Here is a 22863-nt window from a genome sequence, read left to right as displayed (position 1 = left end):
TTCCTATACCTGATGCTTTGCATATGCTTTTCCCACCTACATGGATAGCCTAATTTGATTGCATGTGTCCTATGTAATGCTGTAACCTTGGATGTCAGGAAGACTTGTGAAGTCAGTATGATTTGTGCAGTTATCTTCTTGAAACTGGTTATCCTAATGCATTTCTTTTCTCTGCTCTCGTGGGACACTGCCTGGTCACAGATATAAGAGCAAAGAAGAAGGGTAATGGTTTAAAACTAGAGAAAAACTTTGTCATTCTAAAAGTTCTATGTGGGGAAAAAAACTGAAGGGCAGAAGTTGTACTTTGAAACAGTCAGTGGCTTCCTAGACTTGAAAATTTTAGCTAGGGCTGTTTTCAGGCATCCTGCTTTGTGATGGAAACTGAAATGGACCTGGCTTTAGCAATATCAGGATATTGAAGGATGTGTAGGTAATAACATGAGTGAAAAGGTTTCAGTATTTTTTGTTTGATATGCTCTTATGGTCCTCTGATTAAATCTTTAATATGGTGGTGTAGTGGACCTGTCAATTCTCACACACTGGATGTGGAATTAGCCCCATTATGTACTCTCCTGCTTTCCCTGCTGTGGCAGCTCTATTTTACTGTGACTAGCATTTCATCCATTAACTTGCATGCAGCTGGAGCTTGTCACACATTTGGATGTATTTGCCCTCAGCATATAAAAACCTTGCTTACAGCATGTGTCAAACAAGAAAAAAAAATATTCTATAGCACTTCAAACCCTTGCACACTTGAACTTTGTGACTCCACAGCTATGGAAACGGGGTTTCTGTTTTACTTTGTATACTCCTGTTGTTTACATGACTGCCTCTGATACTGATACATATTTTCCACTTTGAGTGGTTTTGTCTGGCATTGTGTTCAATATTCAAGATGAATTTTTTCCAGTTCTTAGTAGATGTGCTGCTGAAAATTAGCCTAATATTGTCAGTTTTGTTTACTGACCTTCAGGCCTTGTCAGTCTTAGTACTGCCTGGTCTATTGTGTGGTGTAAAAGAAAATCCTGGTGCAATTTCCTTTGGTGTTTGTCTTGTAATTGTGATTAATAACAGTTGTTTTCACTATCTGGAAACAGACAGGCTGATTTGTCTGCGTACAATCACACTGTGATAAATGGAGCTATTTTAACTCTGGGGTTGTGTATCAAAGAAAACAGATGTAGTCTGGGACTTGAGGCTATAGGAAATACAAAGCCTGCTTAAGTCAATCTTCATATACTCCTTGAGTGAAGAAATGGTCATACATGGCAGTTCGGGTTGTGTAAATCTCTAAATTGCTTTACATCTGGGGAGGTACTGACTGCAGGTAGATACACAGCTGCAGTCCACCGTGAAAACTGAAATCATGGTACTTTGAACTATAGGAAGAGTACCTTCAGGAGGACTTTACTGTGGATACATCTTCCTTTCCCCCAACCCCCCCATTACAGCTGTCACCCTGCCTTGACTGTGTCCTATGCTCAGAAAGGGATATTGCACATCTTCAAGCACAGCGTTGATCCTTCTGCTTTTCTGGGCACTGGGTATCTTCAGATTTGAGAATCATGTAAGTAAGGTTGCTAGAAGAGCTAAAGGTAGTGTTTACAAACTTAGCATTTAAAAAGCAGCATTAGGAATGACAATTTCTTATAGATAAAAGTTTATATTTAGATAAATAATTATTCTAATCATTTATGGCAAGCCCTAAAAACACCTGTATGATGTGTCACACCTTTCATTCTTGAATTTCTTTTTCATAAAACATGCCTTTTTTTGTATGCAGCTGAGGAAATATCAGTAGGTATGACTGGTGTATAAATACCACTATAACCCCTTTGGGATACAGCATCAGAAAGGGAGAAGGTTGAGTTTGTGCCTAATCCCTTTCATATTACTGAGCTAAGGACCCATGTAAAACTAAAGAACAGTGTAAAAAGTAATGATGCATTGCTTCCCTTTGAGGGACTGTTTTAACTACAACTGGTGGCTTAAGGAAACAATTACCAGATTGTGGGGTTGAGGAAAATTTAGCCACTTAACATAATAGAATTAATTTTCTTCTACTTTGTAAGCAACTGGCTAGAATAAATGTTAACCAGGTAGCCCAGGCTGCACAGGCTTAGCTATAGTATCAGTGGCAGTTTATATAGGAAAACAAAAAATAAGAAAAAAATCCCACAACACTAAAAACCCAGGCAAAACCCCAAAAACAAAACAAAGGAAAAAACAAACCTTACACCTTATCTGCATTCAATTACATGCTTGACGTTGCAGTTCTTTGGCATAAAGAGGCTGTGGCTTAAGCTATAAACTGCAGTAATTAACCCAGACAAACTACAAAATCTGATATTATAAAGTTCTTTTATGAGGGGGGATTGAACACATTCTCTTCTCTTCTACATAGGGGAAAAAAATCTTCTACTCTTAGGTTAAGTATACTAGAGCTTGCTCTACTCATCAGAATGAGTTGAAACTGTAACATTTGTTAGACATGGAGTAATCTCATGTGAAATAATACAATAACACAATTGTATTTTCCTCCTTGGTCTGCTGAAAGTGTTAATAGAATAGTCATCTTCAGTGCCTTTTCAAAAAAAATGGAAAAGGAACAGACCTCCTGATTCATCAACACAGAACTTGAGCGTGTTAAAGCTGTTTAAGATACTGAGTGAAAATATGCGAAGTGTTATGGTAATGGTGTTAATTGTTTAGTAGACTTGGCATACGCTGGTCCAGCGTACTCCAGTGCTGCCATGTTTTGCATTACTGCACTGACCTTGCTCAGTATTGCAGAGTTCTCCCTGGAAGAGTAATAGCTTGTTAAGCAGTTTATAAGGGCAGGGAGCTGCTTTCTGGAGGGACAGGTAGCTTCAGGAAGAGCGTGCAACAGCTGGACCTGTAGGGCCTGTCACTGCTGCTCCTTCTGCAAAGCTATTGTTTTGCAGTAACTGACTCCTCAAGTTGAAAGGGCTGGAGCAGAGGAAGTACAGAGCCATGTGCAGTGCCAGCAAAACCCATTTCCACTGGGACCACACAGTTCTATAAATCTGTTCTGCATGGGTGTAGAGTAATTCCTGGAATCAATCAGCTACATGAAAACTTTCCTTACAAGACTGTTCGTGTCTGCCCTGGTGCTTCGTATTCCAAAAGTGACAAAACCAATGGCTGCCTGCTGTTTGCTCACTCCATTTTTAGCAGCTAGACTTTTTGTAGCCATCCAGATGAACTTTCGAAGATGAGCAAGTGAAAAAGGGCAATGGAAAGATGAACAACTTTTCCAATGAGACCAGCATGGAGCAGCATGTATCAAAGCTGGGGAAAAGTTACTTAGTTTATGTATTTCTCATTCATATGTGGACTAGAATGATAGATAAAAACCTAAAACTAAAGTTGGTGTTGGACTTTCTTTGGAGTAGCTACTGAACAAGCTCCTTGGCTTTCTGATCTGAAGTACCTTGTGTGAAGTAGGCTCCCTGCCATGCTGTAGGGTTTGTACTCAGTGTCATAGGCTGGGGTTCAGATTGGAGGTTTCTGGCTTCCTAGTAGTGAATGTTTTCTGGCACTATTAGAAGCACACCTCAGGAACAGGCCACTTGACACCTGTAAAACTTGAAAACTAATTCTCTCGTACCTCATCTTGGATAAATAAGATCACTGAATCACAGAATGGGTAAGATTGCGAGAGGCCACAATGGGTCATCTCATCCAGTTTCCCTGCTCAGACAGGGCCATCCTAGAGCACCATTGCACAGGCTTGCATCCAGAAGGTTCTTGAATATCTCCAGTGAGAGACATTCCGCACCCTCTGTGGGCAATCTGTTCCAGTGCTTGGGCACCTGCACAGTAAAGAAGTTCTTCCTCATAGTTAGATGGAACTTCTGTGCCCATTGCCTCTTGTCCTTTTGCTTGACACCACCAAGCAGAGCCTGGCTCCATCCTCTTTGACACCCTCCCTTCAGATGCAAGATTAAGTCTCTTCAGAGGAAGAAGATGCAAGAAGGAAGGGCTGTGTTTGTTTCCAGTTGGGGCACAAGGATTGTGCATGTGATGGTGTGTATAGCTGAGTGGACAAGTAGTAACTTGCTATGCTAAGCTACTACAAATTGATTTGTTAATAATGTTATGATGTAGCAAATAGAATCAGGGAGTTCTGATCTCATTTTTTGGTTGAGAAAAGTATACTGTGCTAAAAGCCTGTAGGTGCTAGATGCTTGTATCAGTTCTGGTTCTGTGCAGTCTCCCATCAGTTTTAGGTAAATGCCATCATGTAGGGCTAAAACTCAAAAGTCTGCTTTCTCTAGGCTAGAAATGGGAAGTTGGTTTTCTGTAGTCTGTGATAAGATCAGGCTTAACTGAGACCTTCTTGTTAGGGGAGTTAAGGCCTCCTTGAGTGCAGAGCTGTTCTTTAGCTAGTCTAAGAGTAGATCAACTTTGTCACTTGGGATTGCTTTTATGTTCACAGAAACATCTTTTACTATTATGGCATTTTCTTCCTCCTTTTCCCTTCTTGTCCTTGAAGCCACTGGGTTGTCCTGTGGAGAAGGACCAGAAAATAGTACAGCACTAACCTGAAGTGCAGCAATATATAAATGACTTTCCTAAGTTCTGCTCTCATTTTCACAGAGCCTTTTCTTCACTTGGTCTATTTTCCATTTTATCTGATGGATCAGCTTAGAATTTGGAGAGATTACCTCAAGGCTTTTTAACTCTAATGTGAAAACTCGAGTAGTTGAAAGCTCCACGTATATTTTATTGACATGAACGGTAGGAGCAGGGGATCAACTTTGCTGTTATCAAGGGGTTAAAATCTTTTTGTTGAGCATGTTTGTGAAGGACTGCTGGTAACTGTAGTACAGCTTTTTTTCTTTCCAGTTCACTAATCAGATGTATGTTAGATTTATTATTGCAAAAGTATAAACCATAGAAAATTTGACAAGATAGATGTGTAAATTATCACTTTGACAGAACTAATGATGCACTCCAAGCACCTTCTGTTTTCCAGCACTTGGTGAGCGACTTCATTAAATATGCAACGACTGTTTGGTGCTGCTCAGACAGTAGTTCAGTTCCTTGTGGAATTGCATTATTACTGGAGGTGTAAAAGAGGCAGGCATGCTAGCTGTTGGGCATCCTGCTGTGATTCTAATGTGCTCCATCTTGTTGGAGCAGTTGTTTGCAGTCTTTTCAGGACAATTACATCCATAACCACAGAACACATTCACTGAAACTATATTACAGATAACAGTTGAGAATAGTAATGACTGTTCTTCAGCTGCTCGTGTAAGAGCCAGTGTGAGTGACTTGAAGGGATGGTCAAGCCACATCCACGATTCAGGTGTTTTGTAGTAGTATTAAAGTTTTAACAGATAAAATTCAACCACATCAGCTTGCTCAGACAGTCACATTGTAGTGATAGTATATTCACAAATGGGGATTCTTTCTTGAGCTGGGGCTGCAAAGTACAGCCACAGTTCCTACCACATGACAAATTATTTTGTCCTTCAGTTGTGATCTTTGATCTTGACACACATGCTGCTAATAGTTGTTTTCTAGCAAACTGCAAATTTCATTCTGTCTCACATTATTTGCTTTTTCTGTTGGCATTGTGACTGGCTCGTATTCCTTAAGGTAGAAACAAATATACTCTGTTCTCCAGAGGTGTCCTTGTAATTTATTATTCTGATGACAGTTTGATGGTTACCCTGAAACAGGGCACAAAAGATGGCTTGAATTTAGCTTCAGATACTCTTAAAGCTTCTGTCTCTCAAACCTTTACTATGTCTTATCATACTGACAAATGGATTGTGTTTCAGGGTGAAAAGTTAAATGCTAGAGTGTGTTTAATGAAAAAAATGTCCTCAGTTTTGAATGATCTCTTAATCAGAGTTGATGATTTGGTTAATTAGCATGTGAACACTTGGCCATTTAACAGGACTATTATGAGAATTTAGTGAAATGAGTTCTTAAAAGATTGTTTCAGCTTTGTTTGTATTTGGTATATGTTGTGAATAGCCATTTTTACATGGGAAACAAAGCTCTTGTGTAATGCTATTGAGCAATTACCAACCAGCATAGAAGTTTTTAAATGAAATATTAAGCCTTCTTCATAGAAAAAGAATTTTTAGCTATTTAAACCAATACTGGTTTAAGCTTGATTATTGAATTACATTTTCACTTTAAAGTAATCAAGAAATGTAGGGTTCTGCTTTTTAGTAATCTCCTCTACAGTTGACTACTTAAAATTAGTTTGTGGCTTTTAAAAACTTACTACTGATTCTTTGTCTTAATAGAACATGTGATTTCAGCCTAAGCTTCATCTAAATTTCATAGTTTCTAAGGAAAGTAGACAGTGTGGAACACAGTCCTCCTCTGGGAGTATGCTGAGCTTAATGAGCTTGATAGTCTGGTGGGCTCAATAAATCAAATAAAGCAAAACATTTCTCAATTTTGAATAAAAGCATTTATCACACAGTGTTTATTCATTCATGGTCACAAGATTGATTGGCTCCTAGAATCCTGCCATATATTGAAACACTTTGTTTTTGTTTTTCCAGTAGGCAAATTGCGGAAGCGCTGGATGAAGGAGAGCATCTCTGATGTTGGCCTGGGAATGCTGAGATCTGTTAAAGAATATGTGGACCCCAATAACATCTTTGGAAACAAAAATCTTTTATAAAGCTCTGCACAAATGATATACTAAAAATTAAAAATTACTGTTGAATTTCCTCCACTTTCATTGTATTGATATCCCAGTAATCAAATATAACATAGACTAAACTTTAAAAACTAGTAACTTACATTGATTTTTGCTACTCCCTTCCCTCTTCCCCCAATAAAGTGTAAACATCACTATTAATGTTTATGGACTTTTACTTAACAATGTTCCAACCTACTGGGCACAAAGTACAAACCAGGAAATGCAAATTTGGGTTTCCAAGTTCAGCTAGGCAGCACAGCTGACAGTATTTTCAGTGCTGGATACTGCCAGATGTTTCTTACTTAAAGCATCCCCTGCAAGGAGGACAAAGACTGACAACAGTGTTTTCTACAGAAGCAGCTGCTCAGCCCAGCCTCTTGCTAAAGGAAAGCTGCAAAGAGACAGATGAGAGAACAACGAGTACCTCCCTGTACTGGATTAAGCATGTAACAGAGTTGTAACCAGCAAATACTTAAGAGTACAAATGTAGGCTTTAATCAAAAGAGACAGTGTAAGTCAAACTACTAAAAATTCAGTAGTCTCTCCCTGTAGTACTACTGGAAAATCTTACACAATTGAACTGTTCTGAGTTGTATTTGCATTGCTGGGATAATCTTAAATTAATTGTAGGTCAGTCACTAAGTTTTGTACAATGGACGTTTCTCACTGTACATTGAAAACAGGTTTGTAACAAAATTTTGTGTTCATCTGTACTTCAGTCCTAGTGTGTATGGGTTTTGTTCCCATTGTGTTTGTTTTGCACAGATGCAAAATTTCTTTTTCAGTTATTCAAATGAAACTGCCCAGCACTGTCTTTTGAAACAGTCACAACAGTTTAATAAAACACTTTAATGGACAACCTGGTGTCATCCTGGAAGTGAGATTTCCCATTTATGTTTTGTACAGTTTCCTATGGCCTTTATGAATCATTTATTTACTTCACAGTAGCCACAATTTTAATTGTCCATTGAACTTTATGAAAATGAAATATTTTCTTGATCCGTATCATGTGAGAGTAAGCATTTTTACATTGAAACTTGAATCTTAATCAGTAAAATAAACAAAGTGTTTGTCAATACTCATGATCCATTTTTAAGGTGGGTTCTTTCTTAAAGCAAATTATCCAACTTTTTGATAATTAATGTATATGCATAAGATAGAAAAAAAATACAGACTATCCTTTGAGGACACTGTCTCTAGGCAACTGCTTCACAGCTCTGTAGTGTCAGTTTGGACACCTTTTGTATTGGTAGTGCCGCTAATGAGGAGAAAAAGATAAATCGCATTTTTGTTTTTAAACTATTTTAGAATACTCTCTAATTAGCTCTCAGTTTTGGTAATATACCAAAGAGAGTATAAAATGCTTGAAAAAATACTGCATATCAGACAGTTCTGAACTTGTTCTAAGATTAATTTCAATGCTACAATTCAAATGATTGAAAAACATGGACACTCAAAACATGACTGAACTGCATGCTGTCAAGGTAATGAAAGAAAATGTTTTTATGATCTGCAGGTCATAAGACAGAATGTTCATGTGATACTTTCAATGCAGCTGGATTTATTTTGAATGGTCTTTATTTCACAACATTTCAGTATATAAATCTATTATTTTTTCTTGTCCCCAGAGTTCGTATTTCAGCAGTAACCAAAACAGTAGGTGTAGTCTGTTTTAGGAAACTGAGCCTTCACACTGTGGTTAAGTGTTCCTTAAGTACACAAAGGTGTCTCGGTGAAGTGAATCTGCACATGGTGGTGCAGGGGCTTCCTCACCTCAGCTGCACAGTGGTGACTCTGTGGCCACGGCTGGTGTCTTGCTGACGACTTGTGTCACTCCCCAGTGGAGACCTTTCTAGGAGCTGGTAAATATGAAGGGTGTTTATGTGCCTCAATGAAAGTTTGTGTAACTATGAAGAATTAATTTTGAAGGAAAGCATGTGAAGCTTTTTTGCAGAATGACAGCACAAAGAGTAGAACAAGTAGTCATAGCTTAGTAATACTAATCTCTTAAGATTTTGACTAAAGTACAACACAGCTCCACAACATCCTTCCCTTTTTTAAATTTTCTGACTATGGTTTTTCTCATCCTTTTTTGTATTGAAAGTACACAGGTAAAAACTCCTTGTACTCTCTAACCTTTAAATAGCCACTGACTTCTGAAGTGATTTAAAATGCAGTAAAGATTTTTACTGTATGTCAGTTTGCCCTATGGGAAGGTGAAATAACAAGGGTCCCAAAGCACTGTCTCTGGATGGCTCTGAGGAAAAGATTAACTACAAATGTAATGGATATTGCTGTCTTCCTAAATACTATCTTACAAATGGGTCAGAGCTTAGTTGAAACTGCAGTTGAAACATATGTATTACTGTCTTTAATTTCACATTTAAATTGCTAATGAAAATAGAAAAAAAATGCAATGCAAGTTCAGAAGACCGAGATAGAGATCATTCACCATTTAAACAAAATCTTACTTTCTCTAATACTATAGTCTTCCACGCCTCTTCCTTCTGAATGCTCTTTCTTTCTACACACTTCCCTTCCTGTAGCTGCAGCCTGTTTAGGGATGGAGTTTGATCCATGCAGATTAGAAGTGCTGATGCATAACACGACTTTTGCATTTGCTTGACTATTTTGGCCATATGTAAGTTACAAGCAGTTTTAATTAATCTTGTAATGACTTCGAATTACAGAGCTTCTGCTCCCTTTGAAGGAGGAAAGGTGCAGAGAGTGACTGTGGCTTGACTGTAAAATATGTTTACATTAGAGAGACCTTTATAAAAGTTTGGAGGGGAAAGAAGCAAATCTGTTAAAAGCTGATCCAGGATCTAAATCTTACAGTCAAAGAAAAATGTGTCTTGATTTGACTTGCAGTGTATAATAGTTAAGTTAGAGATGTCATCTTTGCCTTACAGCTGTGAAAGAGGCAAGGCCAAATAGTTCTTCCATAGCAATGTTAATTAACTGAAACCAATTTCAAAGGGCAGGGATACATTAGCACTGAAATCCAGAAAACACAAATTGCTTCTCAATCTTGGAAATGTATGTTTATCAAGGTTGTAATTTAATTTTCTGCAAATAAAGCCAAACAGTGTTTGTCATTTTAGTGTGAGATTAACTGTAAAGCTTCAGTTGTAATGTTAAGAGATTACAGAACCTTATATTATTAATAAAAAGAAAATTGGGCTAAACCAGTATGTGTTTTTTGTGATCAAACTAAACAAATATATTCTACTAACTTGTCATATTGCTTCATTTTAATTTGGTGATGAACTCTTATCTAAGGAAAACTACTAGGAAAGCTTTGGCACTTGCCAGGAGAGAAGAGGTTGAATTTATAAAAGTATGCTAATAGGAGCTCTGCTTTTGTGTCCCATGTAAAGCAAAAACAGGAAAGAGAGAATTTCAGGGAAGGAAGGGCAAAACAGCACTTCAACGCCAGGCTGCTTGGTTGAGAATTTCACCCCTTTGGTGAGGGCAGGACAGGGACAATGTTAAGCTGCTTTTAGAAAGTTCTTTCAAATATAGTACAGAAGTAGACCTTGTCTTACTTTGCTTCCCCATATTTCAAAGCCCTGTTGTATTAAGCTGTTGCAACAGGTATATTGTTTCCTGCTGCTGCGCTCATCTCACGTAAAACTTCCTTGTTACAGGTCCTGGAATCTGTTAGAGTTCTGCGTGCAGCAATCCATTACGTGTGAACAGAAGCAATATTTCACAGTTATCTGCATCATTGCTATAAAGTCTTTGTGCCTTTTAAGCTAAACTGGCTGAAATCACGTTGCTCTAAAGAAATGTGGCATTGTCTTGTGTTAGCACCATTATTCAGTCTTAACACATTGCACAAAACCTGCAAAAGGCGTAGTATGCAAGAGACAGAAGAACTAATGACATGGTTCACCTTGTACAACTATGACAATTTCTCAATATGATCCAAATATTTTTGTGTGCTTGCTCACAGGAAGGAGAATACCTGGTCATCAAGTTTATTTGTGTTTTCCTTCTATTAACAGCATTAAAATGCAGTATTTTTACTTGGCTCCACTTTGTCTCAATGTGAAGGAGATTTTAGATGATGATATACTTGTCTCAGGATGACAGCCAGACCCCATCAGCGTTCTCTTTGTTTGAAATACATAAATTTTATAAAAATTGGATCTGAACTCGCAGCTGTGTAAATACTACAGGCTCACTGTTTATGGTTTTATAGTCCCAACACTGACTTTGAATTCCACATTACCTTTAACATAAATTGATGTCTTTCCTCAGGCCCTCTATGGAGACCAGAATTGGCAGGTGGCTGCTTTTTTCAGTGTCAGCTTTAAGGTCTGCTTTGCTCAAAGGGCAGAGGTGGTCAAAAATACTGTGCAAAGATGTTTGCTGTGCTGTCTCTGAAAAATACTAGTGCTGTCAGTTTGAAATTAAAAATTCCATTTCAAAAATATGGGGGCTATGATATTTTAAATCATACTGTTATTTGCACTATTTACCAATACAAATAGCAATAATATGTACCTTTATTGAAATGCTATGAAATGTTTCATTTATTAATTTGTTTTTGCACTTTGGAAAAACAAAGCATTGATCTTTTTATGGGAAACTTTATTAATTTTCATTTTGATTCAGAATAAATCTAAATTTCAACTGACTGTTGATAATTTTCAGTATAACATTCCTATTTGAGTAGCACTCTGCCTGTTCACACCTTCGTGGTAGTCTGTAGTATTGACTCCCCCCACCAAAGGAGGCCCATAGCAATTTTTACATTAATGTATTGGTTGTACTACTGTAAAGCATCATAGCAGCCTTCTAAAGGATAAAACACAAGTGTTGACCACAGCAGTGGATTTGTGTGTGTGCTAAAAGACAATGGACAAAAATTCGATGATGTGACTCTAGTCATGTAAAGTTTAAGCTGATGCTTCTAAAACTTGAGATCAAATTAGGAAATAAATGAAAAATGTTTTTGTTTAAAAATAATACTTTAAAACTCTAGTTTTAAATTATGAAGAATGTCAAGTGATTGTCCCAACTCTGCTGTTCAATATCATCTGTCTTGTCTGAGTGTGGCTGACTTCCTACAATGCTTCTATATAGCAAAATATAAAATGGATGATCTCCAGGCAGGGTCATGATACAACTACTCCCGTTTCAGGCTGCTGGAAGGGCTTGGCTCTATTCCCACGAGGGACACAGACACTGAGCGTGTGGATATCCGGCACTACCATTGCACGAGTCAGTGCTGGCTCAGCAACACGATATTCAAAGCATTTTAAAGACAAGGAATATCACTGATGTTATGTACCCAAATTAAGTTTGGCGAATACTGAAAACATAAAAGGGCAGTTTGATAAGTTCAGTTCTTGACTAGACTCAGTCCTGAGGCTGTGGTAGTAATGAGAAGGTACAAACCCAGCCGCTGACCTTACTCCCTCCCAGCCCGTGGCAGCAGCCGGCAGTGTTTCCTGTCTCGCTCTGTTCCTGCCGCCGCAGAGCAGGAAATCCTGACTGCCCAGAGGCGAGGCTTAAAAGCCCTTCTGAAACATGAAGTGACACACATGCTCACCTAGCAAATACATAGCAGCTGGGTAAATACATGTAGAGATGAGGCCATAAAAGCTCGTTATTAAGGCAAGTAAATCTGGCTAATGTTAGAAAGCAAGATGTGGGTGAGCTGAACGCAATACTTTGGTAAGTGGGTAAGCCACAAGGCAAATTTACCTTCTTAGTACTGTTGCTTCTAGAACTACAGGGCAACACTGTTCTTTCAGTCAAGTTTTTTAAAATTAAGATTTTCATACGAAATGAAGATTTTGTCTTTCTCTGTTCATGCTTGTAACTGTGTTATGCCTAAATTCTCAGTTGTGTTCAGTTTTGTAGGTTAGCACATTCTAGTGCACGAAAATGAAGAATAGAAGCTGCTGGCTTCCTTGAAATGGTATCGGAGCTCAGTTTATTCGTGCAGAAGTGTAATTGGTAGCCTTCTCCTTAAGAGGTGAGATCCCTCTAAAGCACATCATTAAAAACAGTCTGCAGAGAACAAAAACAAGCTGTGAAAAGGGACTGGGGAGAGACAAGGCCAAAGAGAAAAGATGCTGGAGGATGTTGCTGTAGCTTACAAGGGTGGAGTCCGTCCGTGTTGTTACCCAACATGTGGCTAAGGGAGCAGGGTTTACTGTTTTTGAAGGAGGAGATGAGTGACAGCTGCCCAAGGGACAGTGGAGAAAGGCTCTCAAGAAGGTCCTTTCTCCTGTGCAGTGCAGAGGTTTAGCATCACCCCCTGGTACACAGAGGCTGTCCCTCTGCAAAGCTTCAGCGGGCAGCACAGCCCACCAGCACACTTAATAAAAACTTCTTTGTACAACTTCACCTGGCTGTTGCATGACTTACTGCTAACAAAATCATGACCAGGAAGCAAAGAGAATTGCTAATGAGGAAAACAGAGCAAGGGCAGTGCAAGCCAGTATCTTGTGTGTATGGCTAAATTACAGTGAAATGAACATCTGGCAGCAACAGTCAGGCAGACGGGACCTGGTTGCTACAGAGAAATGATAAATGTCAGATGGTAACAAATCTGCTGCCTTGGTTACAATTTAGTACTTTTTTAAGGCTGATGAGAGGAAATCACTATCTCTTCATTTGTAGAGCTGTGTGCTGCTCTGCAGACACAAATAAAACATAATGTTATTTCCTGTTCTTTTCAGTAGCTCATGTAAGACTCTCGAGCATATCTGGGCTCGAGTAGGTGTTTACAGCTGAGCCTTTGTGGGCTGCCTGCTCAGCCATGCTACAGCTTTGGGGTCCTTCCTCTTCACCTCTGTCACTGTGTGATTTACATTACTAAAACCAAAATTATCCTTCTTGCTGTTGCAGAAAGCATAGGCTGATTGTCCCTTCCAAAAACAATGAGGAAAGAGCAATAGGGTCACTTTAGTTTTCTTTTGTTTAAAACCACGTGCTGATATGCTACAGCTGTAGACCAGTCAGAGCAAAGTCAAACCAGCTATGAGTGGCTGGGTAGGGAACCTTGTGAATGCCACATTAGTGATGAGTTAGCAATTGTTCGCTAACTGTAGCAATAAGCAAGACCTTCAGCAGCCAGAGCACAAGTACTCACCACTGGAGTTAAATGCAGCTTCCCTGAGAGGGAGCTGAGCAGGTTTATAAACATAGGGACAGAAGCAGTTGTGTTTGCATCTCTTCCCTGCTGCGTGCAGACCCGCATGTTCCATGTTGACTCTTGGCACCTCACATCGTAAGTGTGATGTTGTGCTTCTACTGTGAGTCTGAAGGATGGGATTTGCTCATTGGTTGCACGTAAACTCTTCAGAAGCAGGATGTTTATGTGTGCCGACTTCCCAGGAAAGTGGCTGGGGAGTCACATGTCGAGACAGCAGAGGTTTGCTGATCTCCTGCCAGGCTGGGCTGTGTGGGTGTTTGACACACGGAGAGCTTCGCTGCCTCACAAGGGTTGTTTTCATTTTCTGCATCTGCAAACTGCTGCCATTTTATTCCAAATACACTTTACTTGCTCTGGCTGTGTGTATTCTGGTCCTGAGAGAGGCAGCTTTGTCCTTCACGTGATTTCCAGCCCTGCCTGAGCAAATCCCACCTGCCTTGGTCATGGCAGGTGTTGCCACACGCACCCCCCCCCCCCGCCCCGTCCTGGCAGCCCCTGAGGACAGCTTTTTCCTCTGCCGAGGGGATGGTTAAACAAAGGAGAAAGAGGTCAAAAGTCGCTGCCTGAGGGCTGCCGCTTGAAAGGCTGTTTGGCCCTTTCCCACCGATGCGTCCCCATCCCCACTGACAGTGACAGGCCTCAGCTGTGTCCTTGTGCCAGGCCCGGGGGCGGGCGGCGATTCCTCACCTGAGCCGCTCTGGGCTGTGAGGGGCGGCTGCGGCCCCCGGAGCCGCGGCTCTCCACAGAGCAGCGCTGCCGACCGAAGCGGGCAGGGCTGGCCAGGCACTCCTCCTCCAGGTAAGGGCGCATGCTTATGAGGGTGCTGGTGATTTTTTGCCTCCTTGGCTGCTTGTTGATAGCAGCATGGGGGCTTGGAGCCGATGGCTAGTGTGGATCGGGGATGGAGGTCCGTAGTGGGACCGCTCTTGGCTGGACAGGGTACCCTGAGAGGCCCTGTGGTCCAAGAGGCTCGGAGGTGATGGCAGAGCAGCAAGGGCTCCCCTTCCCGGGCCAAGGTGAAGCTGCATGAGGTTCCCCCTCAGAGGGGGCTGGGGGGACTCCTTGTTCCAGGGCTGGGAGAGCCAGGCGCTCCCGGGGAAATGGGGAGCCCTGAGCATGGCTGTGTGGAGTCCAGTCTCCCCCAAGGTGTGTCTGTGGGCATCTCTTGGCTTTTGCTTGTGTTTCAGATGTGTTGAGGCAGCATTTAAATATGAGACCTGTGAGTCTCCAATGGCTTAAAGAGGCAATTTCACTTCTGTGCTGTTGTATTAGTTACTTCTGATAATCATTCTGCAAGTCATGTTCTGCCCTTGTTTATATCCAACCTGGCTTTGCTAATGTGAGGTCAGCAACTGCTCAGCTGTGGAGCAAGGCAAGTAATTGATATTTGCCTTTGTGCTCTGAAATCACTTGGCAATTTTCAGTTAAAAGAAGCATAATTCAAATTTTGCTTGGTATGCTGAGGCTTCTGAAAGCTGCTGTGGGTAACTTCTGTTTAATGTACTCTGCGTTTGGCCTCTTGTCTGCCACTGCGTTGACTTTGAAATGTGACTGAGAAATGTCGATGCATTTGTTTAACAGTTTCAGGTGTGAAAAATGGCTCCATTTCCATTTGCTACTTCTTCAAAACAATACATATGAAAAAATGAAAGACAAAAACATTCCTCTATAGTGGAAGCTACAATTGAATTTGCTTTTAACCACTGTGTTACAGTGACTTGAGTATAACCTGCCTGTAAAACTCCCCAGCTGCTCTAGCTCTTTTCCTGTCAGAAGGCTGGCCACAGAATAAATTAAGAGTGCAGAATTTAAACCAAGATGTGAAATTAAACTTTTATTAAAGTAAATCAGGTCCTGGATTTATTTTAAAGAGTGAGGCAATAAAAGTGAACATATAAAAATTGCAATTTAAAATAATGTACATTCTTTTTATGTAATTCCTCTGTTTTCAATTTATCGGTACAACTGAGTTATATTTACTGAAGTTGCATACCAGTGTTTTTCCAACTGTGATGGTGGCTTGTGTGTTTGATGACTTTCACTTTTGGGATGCCATGGAGAAAGGAAGGGAAATACAGGGGGAAAGGGAAACCACAGAGACCTCGTTACAGCTCCTTGGTCTGCCACCACCTGGCACCAGCGCAATGTAGGGTAGCGCAGAGGTCTCCTGATTTTACTGCAGGGAAGGAAGCCTTGAGCCAAGTGTCCCACACCTCCCAGGCCTCCCCAGCCCTCAAGAGGAGGCAGCTGCCTCAGCTGTGGACTCTCCACCTTGTCCTGCAGATCGGTGGTGGCCCAGCCCCCTCCAGGTGTTCTGCACGTGGCACAGGGGTGAGAGGAAAAATGGGACAACTGCATGGGCAAGGATGCTGTCTGCTGGCACTGGGGCTCCTTAACTATTAGTTAATCAAATCTCCTTAGTTAAATAATGATAGTGTCCAGAGCACAGCTTCTCTGTACTTCAACAGCAATTGTAGCAGGAGTGATTTAGATTCTATTGAATTGCTTTACCTGTTGATATCATCAATATGTATTGCTTAACTTGACTGAAGGTGAAGTCTTCCCTCTTGCTTCAGGATCTGCTGGGGTAAGGAGGAAGAACCCTCATTTCCTTTCTGGATTCTTCTGAATGTGTTATCTTTGCATTGAAGAAACTGTAATTCCTGTAAAAGAGCATTTCCCAGTGTGTTCTGTAAGGGAGGCTCAGGACAGGGAGGAGCAGGTGTGTAAGTGGGCAGGATGCATCTTGTATCCAAAAAGGATGTTGTGTTTGGATTCAAAAGGAGGAATCAATTGGGTGGAATAGAGAAATTACTTCAGAAAAAGCGTTTAACTCTGTTTGCTTAATTTGCTTATTCTCTGTCTCCACCCCATTTATTTGTAGGGCTGTGGGCTCAGTCCTGCAATTACCAAGCCCCTGCAATTACCATTGTTTTTGAAGACACACTAATTGTAATGGATCAAGCCACACAACACAATCAGTCCAAAAGGCTACTCTGCATCTAGAGTGGTGCCACAGGGGGCTGGCAAGGTTACTCACGTCTTTCATAGGTACAAGAGTTTCTTTCAAGCACAAAAATCAATTTTTCACTTATTTGCAACTGAGTATTGCCCTATTCCTATAAAGAGTTGGCTAGCAAAGACTGCAGGAGCAGTGCATTTGAAGGTCTCAGATGAGGTTTGCTCAATGTGGATATAACACTGCACTCTTCTGAGCTTCTCATGCAGGTTATATTATTCTTCTTTGGATGATAGGGACATTGGTTGTACAAAGGCAAAGTCACGCGGATGTTTCCATTCAGGACAACATTTTCCTCTAATGTTGATTCTTTTGGTATTTAATAAATTCAAAGAAAGCAATTTACCTGTTTTGACCAGTTTATAAAGGTGGAGAGAAATAGCTTCGGTTATTTCAACTGGACAAAAGATGAGGTTTATAATGAAGTGTCCTGAGTCAGAACTGTCTACTCTGGAGCACTCAGGATTCATCAGGTGAAAAATGAACCTAAGTAGACTCTTCTCCCCTCAGGTCTGGGGTAAACTATGTACTTTATGGTGTTCTTAATTCACATCAAGGTAGTTTACACAGAGACATTAATTCTGTACAAGTAAACTAGAGAATGAATTACAACACAGTTGATGCATTACTGAAGATAATCTGTATTAATTCTCTGTGTGGATAAAATGCTGAATCATCTATTCTGGAGCTATTGTTTCTCAAAAATTGCAAAGTCCAGCACCAGCCTACAAAGCTCATGTTCTCATCTGACATTTGGGAATGGGCAAGATTATTATTTTGATGACTGGATCCCATTCTTACTTGCCCCATTGCCACTGCCCTCTGGCCCTTGTACTTTGGAATGGGAGAGATGAAAAGGATTTGTCTGCTGCAATGCTGGGGCAGAACAGAGTGGGCTAAAGCGCTTGTGGTTTCTCTGCTGTTACCAGTGTATTTCCATCTGGAAATCACTGAGGGAGCCTGTTAATTCAATTTTATTACTGTATATTTTAAAGACTGTCAAAAAAGCTCAGGGCTTTGGCACAGGTCTTCATTTTAGTTTAGTCTAAATCAAAATAAATAATAAAATCCTCATGAAGATGTACAGGCACTGAGATACTTATCCAACCTGACATGATGAAAAAATAAACTAATAATGTTTTATAGGCTCATGAAAAAAATATTTACTTACCTTATATGACTATGCCAATAAAGTTTTAAACAGATTAAAAGCTGACAGATGCCAATGATCATACCATATGAAAATAAAAAAAAAGAAGGAAAGGCAATTATGTCAAATTTAAGCTTACCAAATCTGATTTAAAGATATTGATATCTAAGTGTGACATATACTTGATTCTCTTATAAGACCAAGAAATTTTGGTATACATTTGGCAAATCCCTTGAGATAGCTGAAGAAAAACGGTACAGATGACTGGCTATGATTTTGGACTGGAATATGCAGTTTGGGAGTCTAACTAATCTTGAAATGGGGCTATTTTGGACTGTGCAGTTATGTTTTTAAAGATGCATCTGAGATGGAGTGGCTGCAGGGAGATGGGGCACTCACAAAGTCAGCATGTGAACACAGCTGAATGGAGCCAAATGCTGTAGTGAGCACAGGGACATTGAAGTGTTCAAGTATCTAAAATGTTTGCCCAGGAGGTATAAATGTCTAGGAAAATTGGGGGACATCACCAAACCCTCTACCTAGCATAGAATTACAGAATTGATTAGGTTGGAAAAGACCTTTGACATGGAGGCCAACCTATGACCAAACATCACCCTGTCAACTAGACCATGGCACTGAATGCCACATCCAGTCTTTTTAAACACCTCCAGTGATAATGACTCCACCACCTTCCTGGGCAGTCCATTCCAATATCTAACCACCTTTTCTGTGAAGAATTTCTTCCCAATATCCAGCAAAAACCTCCCCCAGCTGAAGCCTATGTCCTCTTGTTCTGCTGCTCTTTGCCTGGGAGAAGAGCCTGACCCCCGCTTGCCTACAGCCGCATTCCAGGGAGTTGCAGAGGGTGCTAAGGTCATCCCCGAGCCTCCTCCACCCTAAGGAACCCCAGCTCCCTCAGCTGCTCCTCAAAGGACTTGTGTTCCACATCCTTCACCAGCTTTGTTGCCTTTTTCTGGACAAAGTCACGAAGTCCATGCTGCCAGAAACAACCAGTTTGGGTTGTGTATGCGTTTCTTAGATGGGAAGTACTTTTGGCACAGAGCTGCACTTCTGCTGCGATTTGCATCCCCTGCTAAAAACAGATTGGTAGCTCTGAAACCAGGAAACTTTGGGATCAAAATGTACCTCATGGATATCTCCATAATGAAAACACATTTCTGAGATGGATAATTTTTTTCCTTTTTTTTTCTTTAAATTTTAATTCAGACCTGCAAACTAGCTTGTAAAACAATGTAAAAAATTGCCTAACATATTTCTACCCATGGGACATCTGTGGCTGGATTTTATTCTTTTTAAAATCAGATTTGAAAATATCTAAGCAGCCAGGAGTATGATGGAGATTAACTGTGATGCAAAATGACTGCTTTCAGAGAATGGTGCTGACCAAAGCTCAGCAAGAATAAAAGGTGCAAGCTCTGTTATGTGATACAAATCTATTGTGAAAAGACTGGCAATGCTTATGTCTTACTGCTACTTATTATTTTAACCTCTTTTCTTTCCTTAAAAACAAAGGAACAAATTATATACACCAGAATCACAACAACATACACCAAAGTACTTCAAACCAATGCATTGAGCAGTGCCTGGAGTAGAGTCCTGCCTGGTGGACTCTGGGTCACTCCTATGGGTCCATACAATCAGGGTTCACAGTGGCATATGAACCTCTCAGTCCTCCCCTTCCTTCACATGCATTTTTTATTTTCTAATTCCCCACCCTGAACTAAAGTGGATAGTTCTGGTCCCTTTTTCAGGTATGCCCTTTCCTGCAAGTGCAACATGACTGTGTGGTTTGGCCTGTTTGCTTCCTGAGCTGCTTTTAGAAAAACTCCAACTTTTTTATCAATTGGAGCTACAGGAAAAGCTGTCTCAAGGCTCACTGGCAGAGCAAGCAAGCCCATTCCCTAGCACTGGAGCTAAGCACTCCCTGACTGATAAAGCTGCAGCTGTCTCCTACCAGCCATGCTGGAATGACATGATGGATGAGCAAGTCTCTCTCCTCTGTCTTCTCCAGTGCTGGCCAAAAGCAGCCTGAAAATACAGTAAATCTTTATTTAAGTCCAGCACAAAGATCATCTTATGACTTCAGAGAAAGCTTAGTCCCACTTAAAGCCAGGTGGTGCAGGTTTGATTGCTGAGAGGAAAGATGTTGAACAGCAACTGGATAATGGAGTATTTGCTTAGAGTTGATGGACTTCTCTGGTCTTGAAAAGCATTTGCTACTGCCACCATGCAGCAGTCAAAGATAAGTCCAATGTTATTTCAGTTTTCTGAGATGGGTTTAAGGTGCTTAATAGTAACACAAAAGTTTAAAGACAATTAGCAAGCTGTTTTGTTTGATTTGGTTGTTTGGGTTTTTAAAATAAATGCCTTTCAAAGCCCTTATCTTTGTTTTCCCATTACTTGCCTATTATACAGCAGTCATAACATCTCATGGGGAAAACTGAGCAATCTGATCGCTGTTTATGCCAGTGTACCCTAGAAAAGTACCAGTTGTGGCTGGCAAGCTTCTTCAGTCAGTTCTGTTACAGAGGCTGTTGTGATCAGGAGGAACTCTAGTCAGAGAGGAAGATTCCCAGTTCACTTAATCTTTGGGCTTTCTGGAGGCATAACAACAGTATTTATTACTGCTTTTTGTTTTTAATGGCCTTACTAAAGGCCAGCACCTCCTCAGATGCTTGGTGGGCCCCTAGCCCAGTTGTGAGTAATGAACTGTCCCTGACAAACTCTGATGTGAATTGAGCCCACACAGGGCAGTTTGCTATAAACAGAAATTCACTGGCTCCCCTTTTGACAGGTATCTTTATCTCTCTCATAGACTTAGCCAAAGGATCTGCTCCAAAGATCCCAAACTCCCAGACATTCAAAGTCTTCATACAAACATTGCAGTTCAGGGCCGTCCTTTAAACACTGGCTGAGGGAAGAATTAGAGGTGCAACCACATGATGCAAGGCTGCCACATTAGAAGGGATGATGATAGAAAAAACCCGGGGAAAGGCTTCAGCTGGAAAGAAGAACTAGCCTGTTGTGTTCCCCCAGCCCTAGTGACAGAGGATGTCACCTGTGCTGAGGAGTCCTTCAGTTTCACCATAGTCGTTTCTAGGTTTGTTCTCCTGGTCTCTCTCATACTGTGGTCTCACTGCCAACAAGGCACACAGCCCCCAAGAGGAGACTTCTTGTCGTGGGGTATTTCCCTTGCCATACAAAAGCACAGGTCCAAGTTGTGCAGTAATAATAATAAGTGGTTCTTAATCAAGGACTATCCATGAGTTTTTCCAGATTGACCATTCCAAAATTTTGGGATGCTTTCCTTGCTTCCTATTACATCCCTTTTTTTAAAAATAATTGAGTTCTATTAGCTACTTTGATTTACCTTTTGGTGGTTTGCTGAGCTTAGATAGGTTTTCATGTTGTTTTATATAAAACCATAATTCTTTCTGTGGGTGCTGGGTTACAATCACATGGCATTAATGGGCCCTGGCAAAGCAGTTCTGCGCCCTGGAGCATGTTAGGGCTTGCTTTGGGGCTTTGCTTCCTTCTCTCTACACTACAGCTTGAATATATGTTCATTTGTTGTTTGGTTTTAGCCCTGTCCGATTGTTTTTGCTGGCTTTTCTGCTCTCCCAGGCTGAGAAGTTTGGTGGGACTTCTTCCATGCAGAAGTTCAGCCGTGTAGAATCTTGAGGCAGCATTGTCAGTGCTTTGCTGATAAATCTTGTGTTCCATTAGGAAATGGACAGAATCATTCTAATCCTAACTTTACTGTGTGTTTGAATTGTTAATGCCAGTAGATTGTACTCTTTCTTTTTTCCCCTTCTTGGGCTTCTTCTATTCATTTTAAGGATTTGCTCAAGAATTAATGTGCTTGGGGTGTCCATACATTTGCACTTTGTTCTGATCTGCATTGTAACTTTCTGTGATCTATGGCCCCCAGCACAAGGAACTGGCAAGGAAGTGCCTGAAATTGTGGTCTGGCTGCAGATACTGTTTTAGAGCCCCATCCCTCTACTAATCTGCATTACAGACAAAAGGCCAGATCAGTGCAATTCTCCTGAGCTTCAATTCAGTGACCCAAAATATATGCCAGCTGAGAATCTGGCCCAATGTCTTATTTATAACTGAGATAAAATTTGCAGAGAGAGATAATATCTTTTATTAGATCCCCTAGATTTATTTGGGGGTGGAGTGCGGGGGAGGTGGGAAACAGAATTTTTTTGGCATGCAAGACTCTTTTCAGGGAGAAGTATCTTTAGTATCCTCATCTTCTGAGGATGCCATAGAAATTGTTGTAAGTCTGTTCACAGCAGAGGTGCATGAAAAAAGTGTGACTAATGATGAAGCACTGAGCTTTCTCTCCTGGGTCCTGCACTCTTCCCTGCACTGAGCCCTCCCCTTTTGCCATAGCTGTCTTACCTGGGGAAAAGAAGACTTGTGGTCATCTCTCCCCAGATCCGACAATCCCCCGTGCAGCTGACCCTATTTCTTCCTTGAGCTGGTCTGTTTGTTAGGGTTGGTGTGGTAACTGGCTGTGCCTCCCTGGGAGTGCTGCTTCTCCCTTCTTGTGCAAGAAGGGAGCACACAAAACCATCTCGCTGGGTTTACATAGGTGGGCTGGGACCTGTGGCTTCACCCTCTCCCCCAGGTCCTGTTGTGCTGTCACATGTCCAGCACTGCAGTTTGTACCTCGCAAGTAATCAGATGCAGTTAGAAAATATTGATTTCGATGTACTCTTGGAACTATTAACCCACGACCTCTTCAAAGGGGACTTGAAAAGAAGATGGCCAAGACTGTTTGAATGAGT

General features: G+C 40.9%; 1 protein-coding gene and 1 long non-coding RNA gene across 2 annotated transcripts in view; both read left to right on the top strand.

The window, feature by feature from the left end:
- The window catches only part of AGPS (alkylglycerone phosphate synthase), a 53175-nt gene extending 43290 nt beyond the window's left edge, over window positions 1–9885 (top strand). The window contains exon 20 of the mRNA XM_069020577.1: window positions 6555–9885. Within this exon, the coding sequence (XP_068876678.1) occupies window positions 6555–6676 (122 nt within the window). The 3' untranslated portion in view covers window positions 6677–9885. The remainder of the gene's footprint in view (window positions 1–6554) is intronic.
- A 4557-nt stretch (window positions 9886–14442) lies between these two features.
- The window catches only part of LOC138112933 (uncharacterized), a 31506-nt gene continuing 23085 nt past the window's right edge, over window positions 14443–22863 (top strand). The window contains exon 1 of the long non-coding RNA XR_011151920.1: window positions 14443–14672. This is a non-coding gene — a long non-coding RNA (uncharacterized lncRNA). The remainder of the gene's footprint in view (window positions 14673–22863) is intronic.

The sequence above is a fragment of the Aphelocoma coerulescens genome, chromosome 7 (genome assembly GCF_041296385.1).
Source record: "Aphelocoma coerulescens isolate FSJ_1873_10779 chromosome 7, UR_Acoe_1.0, whole genome shotgun sequence".
Lineage (NCBI taxonomy): Eukaryota > Metazoa > Chordata > Aves > Passeriformes > Corvidae > Aphelocoma > Aphelocoma coerulescens.
Note: the sequence above shows the minus strand (reverse complement) of the source record. Positions and strands in the feature narration are given on the sequence as shown.